The sequence below is a fragment of the Protomyctophum bolini genome (genome assembly GCF_963924005.1).
Source record: "Protomyctophum bolini genome assembly, chromosome: 15".
NCBI lineage: Eukaryota > Metazoa > Chordata > Actinopteri > Myctophiformes > Myctophidae > Protomyctophum > Protomyctophum bolini.
In genome coordinates, this window is record NC_137876.1 from 32,269,750 (window position 1) to 32,290,566 (window position 20,817).

The 20,817-nt window shown below is 36.7% G+C and overlaps 1 protein-coding gene across 2 annotated transcripts in view; it reads left to right on the forward strand.

The window, feature by feature from the left end:
- The window catches only part of rps6ka5 (ribosomal protein S6 kinase, polypeptide 5), a 33,463-nt gene extending 24,818 nt beyond the window's left edge, over positions 1-8,645 (forward strand). Inside the window, exons 16-18 of one of the 2 annotated variants that reach the window (XR_013965435.1) lie at positions 286-449; positions 647-6,406; positions 6,472-8,645. Coding sequence is in view for 1 of the 2 variants with exons in the window: in XM_080784693.1 (XP_080640819.1) it covers positions 286-449; positions 647-943 (461 nt within the window). In the remaining variant the exon portion in view is untranslated. Of the gene's footprint in view, positions 1-285; positions 450-646 lie in introns of both variants that reach the window. The other variant, XM_080784693.1, reaches the window with a different exon arrangement.
- The last annotated feature ends 12,172 nt before the right edge of the window (positions 8,646-20,817 follow it).

A 20,817-nucleotide genomic window follows, 5' to 3' on the forward strand; every position in this document is an offset into this window, starting at 1 on the left:
TGTTTTTTTAAAGGAAATTTTGTAAGGGGTATTTTACATTTTACTGGAGGAATAGCAGAGAAATTGTCTGCCATTGACAATTAATTAAGAACTCTCAACCTATATGGTTCATGGCACAGTATATGCTCTCTTTTTGTTTAGTAAGTCTAAACCTTAAAAATTCTACTGAGCAGCTCAGTTTGGCTGAACTACCTGGCCGGAGAAATGTTCTATCTTTTCCAGTTCAGCTTTGGCTCACCCTTTCATAAAAGCTAACATTAATGGTTTGAGTCTGGCTTCACATAGAGCTGCTGACGGTGGATCCAAACAAGAGGATTAAGATGTGTGGTCTGCGCTACAACGCTTGGCTCCAGGATGACAGCCAGCTGTCCTCCAACCCCCTAATGACCCCAGACATCCTGGGCTCTTCCACCGCCAACGTTCACACCTATGTCAAAGCCACCTTCAATGTATGAAATTACACACACACACACACACACACACACACACACACACACTCACTCAATCATGGCATTTTGTATAACTTGTCTTTGTCCACAATGTTCTTTGGGGGGGTCTAACCATTCCTCCCCTTTCTGGTCTATCATTGTGTTTTTATCATTTCTTACATGACGTTAATCCAGATCAATCCCGTGGCTTTTCACAGGCTTTCAATAAGTGCAAGCGAGAGGGGTTCCGCCTACAGACGGTGGATAAGGCGCCACTGGCCAAAAGGAGGAAGATGAAGAAGACGAGCACCAGCACAGAGACGCGCAGCAGCTCCAGCGAGAGCACCCAGTCCTCCTCGTCCTCATCCCAGTCTCAGGAGAAGACCCCACCGGAGAGCGACCCCTCCTCCATGTCCCAGCCCTGCTGCAGCACCCCTGTCAACACACCTCTGACCCCGGGTACGGATTCTGAACACACAGACCAGCCAGCCTTCTGCTTCTCAGAGGGTCAGTGAAAGAGAGATGGAGTGACACAGGCAAATATTGTTGAACTAAAGGATGGATAGGAACAGTGTAGAGATCCCTCTCTCCCTTATCTCTTTCTTTTACTCTCACTCTCCCTTTGGCAGCTCGCTGCCTCAAATGCATGGACAAGAGCATGACTCCGAAACGAGCATGCAACAGGAGCAGCAACAACCTCAACCAATCAATGAATCAATCATGTCTAGCAATAGCCTTTAGTAATTCCCTTAGTCTTTAACATGTCCCACCTCTCACATGAGACAGTATCAATGAGGGAGTGTACCTGGGAAGAGTGTCAGCAAACAGATGTGCTGTCCTACTGCCCCTGTGTGTCCAACATGTTGAGGCTAACTTATACTTTGACACAAAGTATACATTTTGGCCATGTCTCCAGAGCTCTAGAGATTTTAAAGGGAACGTTGCAGTGTGCTTTATACAGTTTATTAGGTAAAGGGGTCCACTTTTTTCTTCTTCTGAGAAAAGTCTGGAGCAGGGTAATTTATATGTTTTACTTTACAGACTGAAGTTTATTTATGATAAGCTATATTGTTTTTATGTTAACTTATTTGTGTGTGCTTCAGATGGCTCTGAGATTAATCAATGGACACAGTGCGAGTCTTTTTAAATCTAGATATTCTGTGCATGTAGAGACATTTATGCATTGAGCAAAAGAGAAAGAAAGACAATGTCTATGTAATGTTCATAGTTGCCAACTCGTTGAGAAATTAATTCCAACTAGAGATGCAGAATATAATTGGCCATATCGGTATCGAACCAATCTCAAAATATTTTTTCATTTTCATATTGATGACACAACTCAATAATAATGTGAGCATCAATGGCTTTGTACTCGCAGAGAAGCCAGTCTCCCTGTCTCTCTGTAAGAATGTCAGGTGTTAGTCTACTTTCACCAAATTTCAATATAAATATTATATAATAAAGTAATATTTCTGTATCTGACGATATGACCCTGCAAATAATCCGGGATCGGATATCGTTCATAATGTCAATATCGTGCATCTCTAATTCCAACTCTCAATGTGAGACCCCATGGCTACACATTAAGTACAGAGCCCATGTAAAAGTGTGTGTAAGTGTCTAAAGCGTTCAGAAGCATGGTGCAAAATAAACTAGCTAAATGATGGTACATTTGAGCGGTGGCTCAAGTTTCTCTACCCTACCAGCTGCTTTAGCGTGCCAGGGTTGGATACCAGGCATTTCCTACTAAGCGTATGAGTAGCATGGCTTTGTTTGTGCATAAGTATTGGGAGCTGACAGTAGGTGAGGTGCTCCACCTCAGCAATCCATCTCCCTGGTCTAGGGCTTTGTTGTTAGGGGGTCGTGGCCTTGTTGCTTGGATGAAACCAACAATAAGCCACTTCGACCTACTTGCTTGCCTACTTACTGACATGCATTGCCGCTTTTTATGGTTCCTATGTGTTTTATTTTACTTAAATATTTATTTTGGCTTTTAAAGTAGCGTAGCCTGTTGATAAGAACATGTGTACAGTATTTTCATAGTCAATCAAATGCAGTTGTGTCAGTCAAAAACCTGAGTGGAGGTGGCCCTACAGTAATAGAAAATAATCTGTCTAGAATCTTGTTTATTTAGCTTGGTAGCTGTAATGATGATGACTGTGTTACCATGGTTGACATACCACATGGTTTGATACTTACCCAATATGTGGGCCTTTAGTGGAATTGTCGTGGGACTGGGAGTATTTTATAGTGAAGGACCTAAAAGTTGACATAATTTCAACATGAATACAAAGAATGGGACTGGTTGGAATATCCTACCAGAACATTCAGATTGGCCAGCCCTTGGGTGTATTAGTTGTTAAGTTGAGGTTGCTGAGGTTCAGCATGCCAAAGGGGGAAGTTAGACTTGCTAATATATATTGTGTGCCAAAAGAAAATTACTATCTGACCTACCAGATATTCACACAGTGGACATTTTGCTCTTACTGTACTTCTTACTGGGGGATTGCCAACCCCTTGCATATGAAGTTGGAATAAAATGGCTGTCATTTACAGTAGTCCGTAGAGCATGTATTGTAGAATAAAGCCTGCAGCATACAAATAAATAATAAATGCTTCAGCAGTCAAACAAAAAAATTAATTAGGTAATTGCAGAGCAAACGTACAAACAAACGCAGTGCCTTGCCATCCTACACCCCCCCAAGACCTTCAAACTAGCAAACGTCACTAAAGAGGCATGTGATTGGTCAGACACCCAATGCACTGCATTTGTATTTTCTTTCCGCAATCTGCTGGCAGTGTAACATGGATAGCTTTGTAGGAGGGTTGTCTGTGGGTGGTTATGAGGTATTATATATCAGTCATCAGAGCAGACGACAAGTCATTAATAGAGAGAGATAGCACACACACCTTGTCCATCGTGTCTGGTGCCAGAAATGGTGAGACACATTATGTCAAGGTTATGTCAGAGGTTGATGTAAACAAACAGAATAGATCTGTGTACACTGTACAGTACAGTATTTACAGTATAAGTGTCACTTCCTTTTGATGAGAAGAACGAGGCAGTAGTTTTTGTACATACTGGCGGCTTTATTTGTGCTCAAATGCCCACGTCAAACTGACACAAAATATAATAAACAGTGTTCAGAATAAGCAAAGGAAAACAAAACGCATAAAACGTAATAAAATAAAATTCACATAAACAAATCATTTACCTCACTGTCTGCACATGACTCAAAGGGAATGAATGAGGAATTGAACCCATACGAGCAGAATGGAACGGAAATATGAAATTAAACTGCAAAGAATACCTTTTACCAAAATAATTGGAAAATGTAGAAACCAAATATAGAAAAACATAAATGTATAAAATACCAAATAATGGCAAAAATAGCAGGCAAAATAAGAACTCAGAGCTGAGCCCGATCAGCCAGTATAAAATGGTTCGTTCTCAGAATAAATATTTGAATTGCTTTCGCAGTATGCTGCAGGCTAAAGTGTGGTGATGGATGGTACTTCTTGACCTAAATATGATTAATTAGTTTACTAGCAACAAAGTGAGCTCCTCTGTCCATCAGACTTGCTGCAAAAAGAATCCCATGCTTATCACCGCCTTGGTTCTTAACCACTTAAAAACATTTTTTTACCGTATTTAGAAAATGGTGGTGTGTCCAGTCAGTGGCATGTCCAGTGGGTGGTTTCGTGTGTCATACATCATCCCTGGAATCTGAGGTGCCAGCCCAGGTGCCACCCCATTACACACTTGCATTCGGGAAATATGTTGTAGAATACATCTTGTTTGTTTGAACAATTCTAACCCCATCTACCCATAACAAATCGGGTCGTAGTAGAGATAGAAGAAGTTCGGCGATTATCTTAGTTTTAAGGATAACTGTTTTTGCAATATTACACTAAAGGGTGTTCTTTATTGTCATTAAAGCACTCATAATATCACTTAAACCTATACCCTATACCTTAAACCTATACCCTATATGACAAGTTGACAACATCAAGTTCCTAATGAGGAACTTAAACCAACTCTGCTTTTTTCTTCCAAAGCACTTCCTCGCTTTGCCATGTTGTACTGCATGACTAGTGTGTGATAACTTGCATTATATTATGACGCTGATACTTTATTATTTATACTTTTTTATTTCTAATAAGAGTATGTTTAAATTATTCTGACAATTGGAGTGACTGGAATGATAAGGGGCAGTACATTTGAACAGCAAAGGCCCTTAAAAAACACAAGAAAGTTGTTTTATCTTATATATATTTTTTGATCAACATGAGTTATATTATTCCATGTTATTTGGAATATTCTGTTAATATAGAATATGAAGATACATATACAGTATAAAAGGCTTCACCTGAATAAGACTTAAATTGGGTATTGGGATTCTTTTTTTATCTGGACGTTTCTGTTTTAAGTAATGCACTCATTCATCTAATTCCATTTTCAACAGTGAGACAACTTCACAGTCTGCTTTTAAGCTGAATGAGATATTTTCTTTCATGCAAATATGTACAGAAATGCTTCTTTCTGTCACATTATTTTCTGTCTAACTAGTAAAATATGTAAAGATTATCTTTTAGTAGCAAGACATTCAGTACATTTCTTCACTCAGAACTATGCATCCATGTACGCCTATTCAATTGATTATAATTTTAATGACTTCAGCCCTATTTTTTATTTAGATCTATTTTTGGCAAAGGAAAAAACAAATGAAAATGTTTACCTATATTGACATGCTTAAATACTTGACGCCGTGTTGAAAGTGGTTAAGCAGTCGACGGGATCAGAACACAGCTCTTGAAATAGCCAACAAAAGTTTACCTGTGCTTTTAAAATAGACAAGTAGTAATCTGTTCTGTAGTATCCCTTGCAGTTAAACACCACAAAGCTCTGTGTGCATGAGTTCCCTGTTACTGCCTCATTAGCCCTCTGCTCTTTTGTTTAGGTTTATTAATAGCTTAAGCGGAGGAAGGGGAAGTGGAGTGTCCTATATTGAACTACCCTCTGGGAGATGTGCTCTATTAGCTGATGCACTGCTTGTTTGTTCCAAAGAAAATTATTCCGCTCACTGACTCTGTGGGGACCCAGGTATGCTGTTAGAGAAATTGGGTGTTTTTAAGTTCCACAGTCTCTTAAGGCTGGTTCCCACTTACTAACTAGTCCCCTCCCCTCCTGTCTTTGGGGAACAGCTTGTTCAGAGTGCCACTTTTTCTGTTTTCAGGTTTTGTTTCTGATGTAATTTTGATGTTTGATTGTAGTGATCGGCGTATTCTCTGTAGTGCTTTATTAAAGGTCTAGATCTGAACTGAACTGTAACTCGAGCTAATGGGCTGTTTATTATTATTATTATTATAATACCCCACTCGGTGTCTCTTTGTAATGTGGGCATTAACGTTTCCCCTCAGGCTGTTGTCTGCTGTCACTGAGCCAGAGGGATCAACAGATGCTCCTGTTGCCTTTTGAGACAGTGATGTGTGGATGCGCTTAAAATACACCACCTGGCTTATAACCAAAATAAATAGTCACACTGTATATGTGCCGTAACTATAGGAGTGCTGCTCAGGTGGTACTGCAGCTCTTTGCCTTGGAGCATCAGGTGTTTCGATGGGGTTGTGAAACTCCTCTGCAATGCTTTTAAAGAAACTGAAGTGACCTGGTTGTGTCAGTTTTGTGATCAGCAGTTGGGACAGATGGGCTGGAACTGTCCAAGGCCCCTTCTATTTGTGCTGAAGAGAATGCAGTGTTGGGGAAACTATATGAAGAAGACATTGTCAGAATGCAATACCTGGTCAGCACATGTGGGCCTAGCAGGAGTGTTGTTGCAGCATCACATTGTTCAACTGATGGCTGCAGTCTAGTGGAATTGGTGTGCCAACAAAGCCAATAATGGTTGCTAGTCATGGCACGTACTTTAGCTATGCATTACCCACAGTGTTTGATGTATTGCAGGCCATCAGGGAGGGTTTATGCTTATCAAGCCATCATAGTTGTTCTGCATGCTACTGTAACTGTACATGCTACTAGAAGCTCGGGTCTCGGTCTAACTCCACGAATCTGTGATGCAGTGCGATCCGAGTGAGAGACACACTTTATCTTTGGCCACTGACCCTGTGTTTTCCGTGCTGGTCCGGTTGTTGTGGTGTTGTTCCGTTTCTCTGTGAATGTCATGTGTCCGCTGCTTCGTGTTGTTGTTATTTCTCCGTTATTGTTTTGTGTCCGCTGTCCGTGTATATTCTGGGGCCAGCGCATGGAAACCACAGAGCTGGGGTGAGATGCAGGGGTAGGTTTGGAGACGCGCTTCACGGTCTATGACGTGCCGAACGAAACTGCGCGCAAAGTGTGCACTCACAACTTGTTACCGGCTCAAATGTTTATATAATATATACATTGTTGATGCCATTGCCTTACAGTACTTTTCCTGGTTGAAACTAACCTGAGTACTGTTGCAGCAAATCCCTTTGAGACTAGCAAATATCCCTCCTTTGAAAACATGCAATCAATCTTTAAGGGCAAGGTTTTGCACTTTGAAGCAGGTATGTTCTGTTGATCTTGTGCTGTTGATTTGTCTTGCATGGGGGAAAATAGATATTTTTCCTGTATGGTCAGACGTCACCTCTCAGTTGCTCTGTTGGTGTCTGTTGTCCTGCGTTTATTAAAACAAAACAGCTATATATTATATACCACTGGTTACTGCTTCAGTTACTGCAATGAGATACACTGTACAGTAGGCTATAAACTTTTTGGGCACTGTGAATACCATCAATGAGGTGATTGAGGTCTTAACAGAGATGCTTAGGTTAATTCTGAGGACATAGCTTTTTTTTTCTTTCTTTCTTTTGCTTCATATTTATAAAATGCTTTACTAGCTGGCTGAAAATATCTGTATGTTTAATAACCTGATATCAGTGATGTTTGAACCTGTTAGTAGATAGATATAGTACTTGGCTGCAGTTGCATATATGATTGGAATTTACATTTTATGGAAGATATTTTACGGAAATATTTTGTGATACCAGAAATTGAATTTTTGTATATATGACGTGTCACCAATCATGATTAAAATGTAAAAGTTCCCCCAGTTTGTTTAAATTATACTTGGTGGTGACTAAGTTCTAAAGGTATTCTTACTCTGACCAGGCACACATCTGTTCACATTTTGAAAAAAGTATGCTTTTGAAAAAGCTTTAGAAATTATAAAGTATTATTTATTTTGTGCTTTTAATCATCCACTGGAATGTTGTATTCTAGGATGTGCATTTTTAACATGCAACCTCTAGATGGCAGTGTTTGATTAAAATACAACCGTACACCTCCTGTGTAGCTGATCAGCTTCTTCTCACTGTGCAACATGAGTTCTTAACAATTTAGTTTTTGTTTTATACCTATATCAATATGTGGTCCCATGTTTTCTAGCAGGGCTAGAGATTTACATGTACAGTTCTAAGTTCACACTGGAATTCAGTCGATAAATGTACATTTAAAACCAAATTAAGGTTATTTTTCTTTGTGTCTTAAAGGGTTCTGTAAATACTGTAAATGTTCAGTCGGTTTTATTAAGTCAGAGTATGACTTCATCTTCCACTACAGTGCAGTGTGGGATTGATAAAGAGGGATTCATTCATTAAAGAAAATCACACCCATGTGAACTGAGTGGTGCAACTCCCCCCCCCCCCCCCCCCCCCCTCTCTCTCTCTCTCTCTCTCTCTCTCATTAGCAGGCAACAGTGCAGCACTAATACTATCTCTCTCTCTCTCTGTTTCTGGCACAACAGCGCCCCTACTGGTACGCTAGTCATAGTCATACTGGTGCTCATGAACCAACACATACAGGCACACACACATAGGTGAACACGGACATTGCTGTTCCTTGGAGTGGTTGCACCACTCAAAAATACATTGATTTTACAGAAGGATATTCAAAGGTTGAATCTAAAAGTTGAATCATTTTTGTTTCTCATGCATTTTATATTGCCAGGATGTTTTGACACAAATACTGGTGTGAGATTTCAGGAGTCTGGGGAATAGTTGAATCAACTTGGTTGTGGACAGTAAGGGACTGATGTTCATTTGTAAAGTAAATGTTTGTGTTTGCAGAATTTACCTGTTCAGTGTTTAATATATCTGTGAATAAAAAGTGTATTAAAAAAAGAGAAGTTAAGGGCTTTAAGGTTTTTGAATCCTTTATAGAAATGACCATGTTGTTCCTGTTTGTCACATCTTCAAATAAAGTTTTTAAGTTCACTAACGTTCAGTCTCTCTTGTGTTTAATCTATATTTAAAATTAATCATGGCAAAGTTTGTGCTATTGTCATAGAAAATGCATTGGGCGTTATAGTTTAATAACTCAGAAACTACAAAACATTTCAAAGTACACTTTTGTCCTTTTGTATGTTTAAATCAAATGTCAAATTATAGTTAAAGACACCAAGAAGATAGTCTGTGATTACAATATCAATTTAAAATGTATTACCCATTTCTTGTTTCCTGTTTTCCACTTCATGATAAATGCTTTTATGTGATGTATTCCCATGCTTTTGTTCTTGCTTAATGTAAGTCGCTCTGGATTAAGAGCGTCTGCTAAATGCCTAAATTGTATAATTGTAAATTGTCCCCTTGCGCGCAGGGTCCGGCCCATTCCTCTCTGTTATGTCATATGACGAGCATTTAACTTTTAATATCACAATTATTGTAGCTAATCTTTAACTGAATCTGGAAGTATTCCTTTATTAAATGATTCTTCATAGTCTGGAATTGTAACTGATCAATTTTCTTTTGTGACTTTCGCCTTTATTTTATATGGAGGGACAGTCAGTGGTGTAAACTTTATTTATATAGCACATTTCATACATAAAATGCAACTCTGTCACATTCTGTCTCTCCCTCAGTCTCCACACTGGCCTCCCATATCCCATTCCAGCACACCCAGTTCCATTTACACACCTGTCAACTACCTAATCAGCCCAGCAGTGAACACTTCTCCAATCAACCTGCTCACTATAAAACTGGACTCAGTACAAACACTCATTGTCAGTTCATAACCTGTGTCACAGATGTCCTGCCTGTTCATGTGTTGACTTTGATGTCATTCTGATTCATGCCTGATTCCTACCTGCATTCCCCTGTGTAAGATATCTCGTAATTCTTTATTAAATACTTTATTATTATACTCTAGTTTGTTGTGACTTTGCTCCTGGGTTCAACTCTGTCTGCATCCTTGACAACTAAAGTACTTCACATATTAAACTTTATTTATATAGCACATGTCATACATAAAATGCAACTCAAAGTACTTCATATGAAAATAAAATAAAAAATAACAAGCAGCGGAATGCCAGAAACAAAAAGTAGGTCAATCTACAATTAGCAAATAAAAATAGCAATACAAAACTAAAACATTAAAAATGGTAAGGAAATTTGTATTGGATAATACATTTTAAATTGATATTATTAGATATTCAACTTTATTGACATTTATAATTAAATTGGTGTCTTTACACTGTAGAATCCATTGTTGTTTGTTTCTGTTGCTTAACTCTGTTGCTTTAACTACATATAAGTGTCTATTTGTTTGTCTCTAAATGTTTTGATGAATTGAACAATGCCCTTTGTTCAATTCATGCCATACTATAGCACGCCGTTTTTCCTCATTTTTGAGGATTTGAAGAAAATTCAAAATTCAAAAAACATGGGTTATAGCCCATCGTTTTTTGAATTTTTGAAAAAAATGTTATCCTCATTTTTCATCATTTTTGAACATGGGCTATAGCCCCTACCGTACGGCATACTATAGCACGCCGTTTTTCATCATTTTTGAGGATTTGAAGAAAATTCAAAATTTCAAAAAACATGGGTTATAGCCCATTGTTTTTTGAATTTTTGAAAAAAATGTTATCCTCATTTTTCATCATTTCTGAACATGGGCTATAGCCCCTACCGTACGGTATACTATAGCACGCCGTTTTTCATCATTTTTGAGGATTTGAAGAAAATTCAAAATTTCAAAAAACATGGGTTATAGCCCATCGTTTTTTGAATTTTTGGAAAAAATGTTATCCTCATTTTTCATCATTTTTGAACATGGGCTATAGCCCCTACCGTACGGCATACTATAGCACGCCGTTTTTCATCATTTTTGAGGATTTGAAGAAAATTCAAAATTTCAAAAAACATGGGTTATAGCCCATCGTTTTTTGAATTTTTGAAAAAAATGTTATCCTCATTTTTCATCATTTTTGAACATGGGCTATAGCCCCTACCGTACGGCATACTATAGCACGCCGTTTTTCATCATTTTTGAGGATTTGAAGAAAATTCAAAATTTCAAAAAACATGGGTTATAGCCCATCGTTTTTTGAATTTTTGAAAAAAATGTTATCCTCATTTTTCATCATTTTTGAACATGGGCTATAGCCCCTACCGTACGGCATACTATAGCACGCCGTTTTTCATCATTTTTGAGGATTTGAAGAAAATTCAAAATTTCAAAAAACATGGGTTATAGCCCATCGTTTTTTGAATTTTTGAAAAAAATGTTATCCTCATTTTACATCATTTTTGAACATGGGCTATAGCTCCTACCGTACGGCATACTATAGCACGCCGTTTTTCATCATTTTTGAGGATTTGAAGAAAATTAAAAATTTCAAAAAACATGGGTTATAGCCCATCGTTTTTTGAATTTTTGAAAAAAATGTTATCCTCATTTTTCATCATTTTTGAACATGGGCTATAGCCCCTACCGTACGGCATACTATAGCACGCCGTTTTTCATCATTTTTGAGGATTTGAAGAAAACTCAAAATTTCAAAAAACATGGGTTATAGCCCATCGTTTTTTGAATTTTTGAAAAAAATGTTATCCTCATTTTTCATCATTTTTGAACATGGGCTATAGCCCCTACCGTACGGCATACTATAGCACGCCGTTTTTCATCATTTTTGAGGATTTGAAGAAAATTCAAAATTTCAAAAAACATGGGTTATAGCCCATCGTTTTTTGAATTTTTGAAAAAAATGTTATCCTCATTTTTCATCATTTTTGAACATGGGCTATAGCCCCTACCGTACGGCATACTATAGCACGCCATTTTTCATCATTTTTGAGGATTTGAAGAAAATTCAAAATTTCAAAAAACATGGGTTATAGCCCATCGTTTTTTGAATTTTTGAAAAAAATGTTATCCTCATTTTTCATCATTTTTGAACATGGGCTATAGCCCCTACCGTACGGCATACTATAGCACGCCGTTTTTCATCATTTTTGAGGATTTGAAGAAAATTCAAAATTTCAAAAAACATGGGTTATAGCCCATCGTTTTTTGAATTTTTGAAAAAAATGTTATCCTCATTTTTCATCATTTTTGAACATGGGCTATAGCCCCTACCGTACGGCATACTATAGCACGCCGTTTTTCATCATTTTTGAGGATTTGAAGAAAATTCAAAATTTCAAAAAACATGGGTTATAGCCCATCGTTTTTTGAATTTTTGAAAAAAATGTTATCCTCATTTTTCATCATTTTTGAACATGGGCTATAGCCCCTACCGTACGGCATACTATAGCACGCCGTTTTTCATCATTTTTGAGGATTTGAAGAAAATTCAAAATTTCAAAAAACATGGGTTATAGCCCATCGTTTTTTGAATTTTTGAAAAAAATGTTATCCTCATTTTTCATCATTTTTGAACATGGGCTATAGCCCCTACCGTACGGCATACTATAGCACGCCGTTTTTCATCATTTTTGAGGATTTGAAGAAAATTCAAAATTTCAAAAAACATGGGTTATAGCCCATCGTTTTTTGAATTTTTGAAAAAAATGTTATCCTCATTTTTCATCATTTTTGAACATGGGCTATAGCCCCTACGTACGGCATACTATAGCACGCCGTTTTTCATCATTTTTGAGGATTTGAAGAAAATTCAAAATTAAAAAAAACATGGGTTATAGCCCATCGTTTTTTGAATTTTTGAAAAAAATGTTATCCTCATTTTTCATCATTTTTGAACATGGGCTATAGCTCCTACCGTACGGCATACTATAGCACGCCATTTTTCATCATTTTTGAGGATTTGAAGAAAATTCAAAATTTCAAAAAACATGGGTTATAGCCCATCGTTTTTTGAATTTTTGAAAAAAATGTTATCCTCATTTTTCATCATTTTTGAACATGGGCTATAGCCCCTACCGTACGGCATACTATAGCACGCCGTTTTTCATCATTTTTGAGGATTTGAAGAAAATTAAAAATTTCAAAAAACATGGGTTATAGCCCATCGTTTTTTGAATTTTTGAAAAAAATGTTATCCTCATTTTTCATCATTTTTGAACATGGGCTATAGCCCCTACCGTACGGCATACTATAGCACGCCGTTTTTCATCATTTTTGAGGATTTGAAGAAAACTCAAAATTTCAAAAAACATGGGTTATAGCCCATCGTTTTTTGAATTTTTGAAAAAAATGTTATCCTCATTTTTCATCATTTTTGAACATGGGCTATAGCCCCTACCGTACGGCATACTATAGCACGCCGTTTTTCATCATTTTTGAGGATTTGAAGAAAATTCAAAATTTCAAAAAACATGGGTTATAGCCCATCGTTTTTTGAATTTTTGAAAAAAATGTTATCCTCATTTTTCATCATTTTTGAACATGGGCTATAGCCCCTACCGTACGGCATACTATAGCACGCCGTTTTTCATCATTTTTGAGGATTTGAAGAAAATTCAAAATTTCAAAAAACATGGGTTATAGCCCATCGTTTTTTGAATTTTTGAAAAAAATGTTATCCTCATTTTTCATCATTTTTGAACATGGGCTATAGCCCCTACCGTACGGCATACTATAGCACGCCGTTTTTCATCATTTTTGAGGATTTGAAGAAAATTCAAAATTTCAAAAAACATGGGTTATAGCCCATCGTTTTTTGAATTTTTGAAAAAAATGTTATCCTCATTTTTCATCATTTTTGAACATGGGCTATAGCCCCTACCGTACGGCATACTATAGCACGCCGTTTTTCATCATTTTTGAGGATTTGAAGAAAATTCAAAATTTCAAAAAACATGGGTTATAGCCCATCGTTTTTTGAATTTTTGAAAAAAATGTTATCCTCATTTTTCATCATTTTTGAACATGGGCTATAGCCCCTACCGTACGGCATACTATAGCACGCCGTTTTTCATCATTTTTGAGGATTTGAAGAAAATTCAAAATTTCAAAAAACATGGGTTATAGCCCATCGTTTTTTGAATTTTTGAAAAAAATGTTATCCTCATTTTTCATCATTTTTGAACATGGGCTATAGCCCCTACCGTACGGCATACTATAGCACGCCGTTTTTCATCATTTTTGAGGATTTGAAGAAAATTCAAAATTTCAAAAAACATGGGTTATAGCCCATCGTTTTTTGAATTTTTGAAAAAAATGTTATCCTCATTTTTCATCATTTTTGAACATGGGCTATAGCCCCTACCGTACGGCATACTATAGCACGCCGTTTTTCATCATTTTTGAGGATTTGAAGAAAATTCAAAATTTCAAAAAACATGGGTTATAGCCCATCGTTTTTTGAATTTTTGAAAAAAATGTTATCCTCATTTTTCATCATTTTTGAACATGGGCTATAGCCCCTACCGTACGGCATACTATAGCACGCCGTTTTTCATCATTTTTGAGGATTTGAAGAAAATTCAAAATTAAAAAAAACATGGGTTATAGCCCATCGTTTTTTGAATTTTTGAAAAAAATGTTATCCTCATTTTTCATCATTTTTGAACATGGGCTATAGCTCCTACCGTACGGCATACTATAGCACGCCATTTTTCATCATTTTTGAGGATTTGAAGAAAATTCAAAATTTCAAAAAACATGGGTTATAGCCCATCGTTTTTTGAATTTTTGAAAAAAATGTTATCCTCATTTTTCATCATTTTTGAACATGGGCTATAGCCCCTACCGTACGGCATACTATAGCACGCCGTTTTTCATCATTTTTGAGGATTTGAAGAAAATTCAAAATTTCAAAAAACATGGGTTATAGCCCATCGTTTTTTGAATTTTTGAAAAAAATGTTATCCTCATTTTTCATCATTTTTGAACATGGGCTATAGCCCCTACCGTACGGCATACTATAGCACGCCGTTTTTCATCATTTTTGAGGATTTGAAGAAAATTCAAAATTTCAAAAAACATGGGTTATAGCCCATCGTTTTTTGAATTTTTGAAAAAAATGTTATCCTCATTTTTCATCATTTTTGAACATGGGCTATAGCCCCTACCGTACGGCATACTATAGCACGCCGTTTTTCATCATTTTTGAGGATTTGAAGAAAATTCAAAATTTCAAAAAACATGGGTTATAGCCCATCGTTTTTTGAATTTTTGAAAAAAATGTTATCCTCATTTTTCATCATTTTTGAACATGGGCTATAGCCCCTACCGTACGGCATACTATAGCACGCCGTTTTTCATCATTTTTGAGGATTTGAAGAAAATTCAAAATTTCAAAAAACATGGGTTATAGCCCATCGTTTTTTGAATTTTTGAAAAAAATGTTATCCTCATTTTTCATCATTTTTGAACATGGGCTATAGCCCCTACCGTACGGCATACTATAGCACGCCGTTTTTCATCATTTTTGAGGATTTGAAGAAAATTCAAAATTTCAAAAAACATGGGTTATAGCCCATCGTTTTTTGAATTTTTGAAAAAAATGTTATCCTCATTTTTCATCATTTTTGAACATGGGCTATAGCCCCTACCGTACGGCATACTATAGCACGCCGTTTTTCATCATTTTTGAGGATTTGAAGAAAATTCAAAATTAAAAAAAACATGGGTTATAGCCCATCGTTTTTTGAATTTTTGAAAAAAATGTTATCCTCATTTTTCATCATTTTTGAACATGGGCTATAGCTCCTACCGTACGGCATACTATAGCACGCCATTTTTCATCATTTTTGAGGATTTGAAGAAAATTCAAAATTTCAAAAAACATGGGTTATAGCCCATCGTTTTTTGAATTTTTGAAAAAAATGTTATCCTCATTTTTCATCATTTTTGAACATGGGCTATAGCCCCTACCGTACGGCATACTATAGCACGCCGTTTTTCATCATTTTTGAGGATTTGAAGAAAATTCAAAATTTCAAAAAACATGGGTTATAGCCCATCGTTTTTTGAATTTTTGAAAAAAATGTTATCCTCATTTTTCATCATTTTTGAACATGGGCTATAGCCCCTACCGTACGGCATACTATAGCACGCCGTTTTTCATCATTTTTGAGGATTTGAAGAAAATTCAAAATTTCAAAAAACATGGGTTATAGCCCATCGTTTTTTGAATTTTTGAAAAAAATGTTATCCTCATTTTTCATCATTTTTGAACATGGGCTATAGCCCCTACCGTACGGCATACTATAGCACGCCGTTTTTCATCATTTTTGTGGATTTGAAGAAAATTCAAAATTTCAAAAAAAATGGGTTATAGCCCATCGTTTTTTTAATTTTTGAAAAAAATGTTATCCTCATTTTTCATCATTTTTTAACATGGGCTATAGCCCCTACCGTACGGCATACTATAGCACGCCGTTTTTCATCATTTTTGAGGATTTGAAGAAAATTCAAAATTTCAAAAAACATGGGTTATAGCCCATCGTTTTTTGAATTTTTGAAAAAAATGTTATCCTCATTTTTCATCATTTTTGAACATGGGCTATAGCCCCTACCGTACGGCATACTATAGCACGCCGTTTTTCATCATTTTTGAGGATTTGAAGAAAATTCAAAATTTCAAAAAACATGGGTTATAGCCCATCGTTTTTTGAATTTTTGAAAAAAATGTTATCCTCATTTTTCCTCATTTTTGAACATGGGCTATAGCTCCTACCGTATGGCATACTATAGCACGCAGTTTTTCATCATTTTTGAGGATTTGAAGAAAATTCAAAATTTCAAAAAACATGGGTTATAGCCCATCGTTTTTTGAATTTTTGAAAAAAATGTTATCCTCATTTTTCATCATTTTTGAACATGGGCTATAGCCCCTACCGTACGGCATACTATAGCACGCCGTTTTTCATCATTTTTGAGGATTTGAAGAAAATTCAAAATTTCAAAAAACATGGGTTATAGCCCATCGTTTTTTGAATTTTTGAAAAAAATGTTATCCTCATTTTTCATCATTTTTGAACATGGGCTATAGCCCCTACCGTACGGCATACTATAGCACGCCGTTTTTCATCATTTTTGAGGATTTGAAGAAAATTCAAAATTTCAAAAAACATGGGTTATAGCCCATCGTTTTTTGAATTTTTGAAAAAAATGTTATCCTCATTTTTCATCATTTTTGAACATGGGCTATAGCCCCTACCGTACGGCATACTATAGCACGGCGTTTTTCATCATTTTTGAGGATTTGAAGAAAATTCAAAATTTCAAAAAACATGGGTTATAGCCCATCGTTTTTTGAATTTTTGAAAAAAATGTTATCCTCATTTTTCATCATTTTTGAACATGGGCTATAGCCCCTACCGTACGGCATACTATAGCACGCCGTTTTTCATCATTTTTGAGGATTTGAAGAAAATTCAAAATTTCAAAAAACATGGGTTATAGCCCATCGTTTTTTGAATTTTTGAAAAAAATGTTATCCTCATTTTTCATCATTTTTGAACATGGGCTATAGCCCCTACCGTACGGCATACTATAGCACGCCGTTTTTCATCATTTTTGAGGATTTGAAGAAAATTCAAAATTTCAAAAAACATGGGTTATAGCCCATCATTTTTTGAATTTTTGAATTCAATTGAATTCAATTGAATTCAATTCAATTTTTGAACATGGGCTATAGCCCCTACCGTACGGCATACTATAGCACGCCGTTTTTCATCATTTTTGAGGATTTGAAGAAAATTCAAAATTTCAAAAAACATGGGTTATAGCCCATCGTTTTTTTAATTTTTGAAAAAAATGTTATCCTCATTTTTCATCATTTTTGAACATGGGCTATAGCCCCTACCGTACGGCATACTATAGCACGCCGTTTTTCATCATTTTTGAGGATTTGAAGAAAATTCAAAATTTCAAAAAACATGGGTTATAGCCCATCGTTTTTTGAATTTTTGAAAAAAATGTTATCCTAATTTTTCATCATTTTTGAACATGGGCTATAGCCCCTACCGTACGGCATACTATAGCACGCCGTTTTTCATCATTTTTGAGGATTTGAAGAAAATTCAAAATTTCAAAAAACATGGGTTATAGCCCATCGTTTTTTGAATTTTTGAAAAAAATGTTATCCTCATTTTTCATCATTTTTGAACATGGGCTATAGCCCCTACCGTACGGCATACTATAGCACGCCGTTTTTCATCATTTTTGTGGATTTGAAGAAAATTCAAAATTTCAAAAAAATGGGTTATAGCCCATCGTTTTTTTAATTTTTGAAAAAAATGTTATCCTCATTTTTCATCATTTTTGAACATGGGCTATAGCCCCTACCGTACGGCATACTATAGCACGCCGTTTTTCATCATTTTTGAGGATTTGAAGAAAATTCAAAATTTCAAAAAACATGGGTTATAGCCCATCGTTTTTTGAATTTTTGAAAAAAAATGTTATCCTCATTTTTCATCATTTTTGAACATGGGCTATAGCCCCTACCGTACGGCATACTATAGCAAGCCGTTTTTCATCATTTTTGAGGATTTGAAGAAAATTCAAAATTTCAAAAAACATGGGTTATAGCCCATCGTTTTTTGAATTTTTGAAAAAAATGTTATCCTCATTTTTCCTCATTTTTGAACATGGGCTATAGCTCCTACCGTACGGCATACTATAGCACGCCGTTTTTCATCATTTTTGAGGATTTGAAGAAAATTCAAAATTTCAAAAAACATGGGTTATAGCCCATCGTTTTTTGAATTTTTGAAAAAAATGTTATCCTCATTTTTCATCATTTTTGAACATGGGCTATAGCCCCTACCGTACGGCATACTATAGCACGCCGTTTTTCATCATTTTTGAGGATTTGAAGAAAATTCAAAATTTCAAAAAACATGGGTTATAGCCCATCGTTTTTTGAATTTTTGAAAAAAATGTTATCCTCATTTTTCATCATTTTTAAAATATATATTTTTTATCCCACGATTTTGTAACCCATTTTTCACCCCTGTGTCAATCATCTAATGTGATCCTGGGCTCTACACACCCTCCACCAACCTAGTCCCCATATATGGGGGACAAGGGGAGAGCAACGGACTTTAACTCATGCTTCCCTCATGCCTGAGTGTCCAAGTTGCTCCTTTACACCTGACAGGGGGGAGTTTCCCTGGTTGGACGTAGCGCGTGGAAGGAACACGTTATTCCAACCAGTTCCTTTCCCCTCCATCAGGTGCCCCGGCTGGCCAGGGGGAGGCAGTTTAGTGACCAGGATTACTGCATGTTTTTTGTGAGGGTACCTACCCTAGGGGACACGGGGAGAACATGCAAACTCCACACAGAAAGGCCCTTTCACCAACCCCACCTTCGGGTATGGGCACTGATGACGCGGAGGAGGAAACACGCCGCCAGCGCCCACAGCGCCCCGAGCGGGAATCGAACCCAGGACCTTCTAGCTGTGAGGCGACAGCACTACCAACTGTGCCACCGTGCCCCGATTTTTTCATCATTTTTGAACATGGGCTATAGCTCCTACCGTACGGCATACTATAGCACGCCGTTTTTAATCATTTTTGAGGATTTGAAGAAAATTCAAAATTTCAAAAAACATGGGTTATAGCCCATCGTTTTTTGAATTTTTGAAAAAAAGTGTTATCCTCATTTTTCATCATTTTTGAACATGGGCTATAGCCCCTACCGTACGGCATACTATAGCACGCCGTTTTTCATCATTTTTGAGGATTTGAAGAAAATTCAAAATTTCAAAAAACATGGGTTATAGCCCATCGTTTTTTGAATTTTTGAAAAAAATGTTATCCTCATTTTTCATCATTTTTGAACATGGGCTATAGCCCCTACCGTACGGCATACTATAGCACGCCGTTTTTCATCATTTTTGTGGATTTGAAGAAAATTCAAAATTTCAAAAAAATGGGTTATAGCCCATCGTTTTTTTAATTTTTGAAAAAAATGTTATCCTCATTTTTCATCATTTTTGAACATGGGCTATAGCCCCTACCGTACGGCATACTATAGCACGCCGTTTTTCATCATTTTTGAGGATTTGAAGAAAATTCAAAATTTCAAAAAACATGGGTTATAGCCCATCGTTTTTTGAATTTTTGAAAAAAAATGTTATCCTCATTTTTCATCATTTTTGAACATGGGCTATAGCCCCTACCGTACGGCATACTATAGCAAGCCGTTTTTCATCATTTTTGAGGATTTGAAGAAAATTCAAAATTTCAAAAAACATGGGTTATAGCCCATCGTTTTTTGAATTTTTGAAAAAAATGTTATCCTCATTTTTCCTCATTTTTGAACATGGGCTATAGCTCCTACCGTACGGCATACTATAGCACGCCGTTTTTCATCATTTTTGAGGATTTGAAGAAAATTCAAAATTTCAAAAAACATGGGTTATAGCCCATCGTTTTTTGAATTTTTGAAAAAAATGTTATCCTCATTTTTCATCATTTTTGAACATGGGCTATAGCCCCTACCGTACGGCATACTATAGCACGCCGTTTTTCATCATTTTTGAGGATTTGAAGAAAATTCAAAATTTCAAAAAACATGGGTTATAGCCCATCGTTTTTTGAATTTTTGAAAAAAATGTTATCCTCATTTTTCATCATTTTTAAAATATATATTTTTTATCCCACGATTTTGTAACCCATTTTTCACCCCTGTGTCAATCATCTAATGTGATCCTGGGCTCTACACACCCTCCACCAACCTAGTCCCCATATATGGGGGACAAGGGGAGAGCAACGGACTTTAACTCATGCTTCCGTCATGCCTGAGTGTCCAAGTTGCTCCTTTACACCTGACAGGGGGGAGTTTCCCTGGTTGGACGTAGCGCGTGGAAGGAACACGTTATTCCAACCAGTTCCTTTCCCCTCCATCAGGTGCCCCGGCTGGCCAGGGGGAGGCAGTTTAGTGACCAGGATTACTGCATGTTTTTTGTGAGGGTACCTACCCTAGGGGACACGGGGAGAACATGCAAACTCCACACAGAAAGGCCCTTTCACCAACCCCACCTTCGGGTATGGGCACTGATGACGCGGAGGAGGAAACACGCCGCCAGCGCCCACAGCGCCCCGAGCGGGAATCGAACCCAGGACCTTCTAGCTGTGAGGCGACAGCACTACCAACTGTGCCACCGTGCCCCGATTTTTTCATCATTTTTGAACATGGGCTATAGCTCCT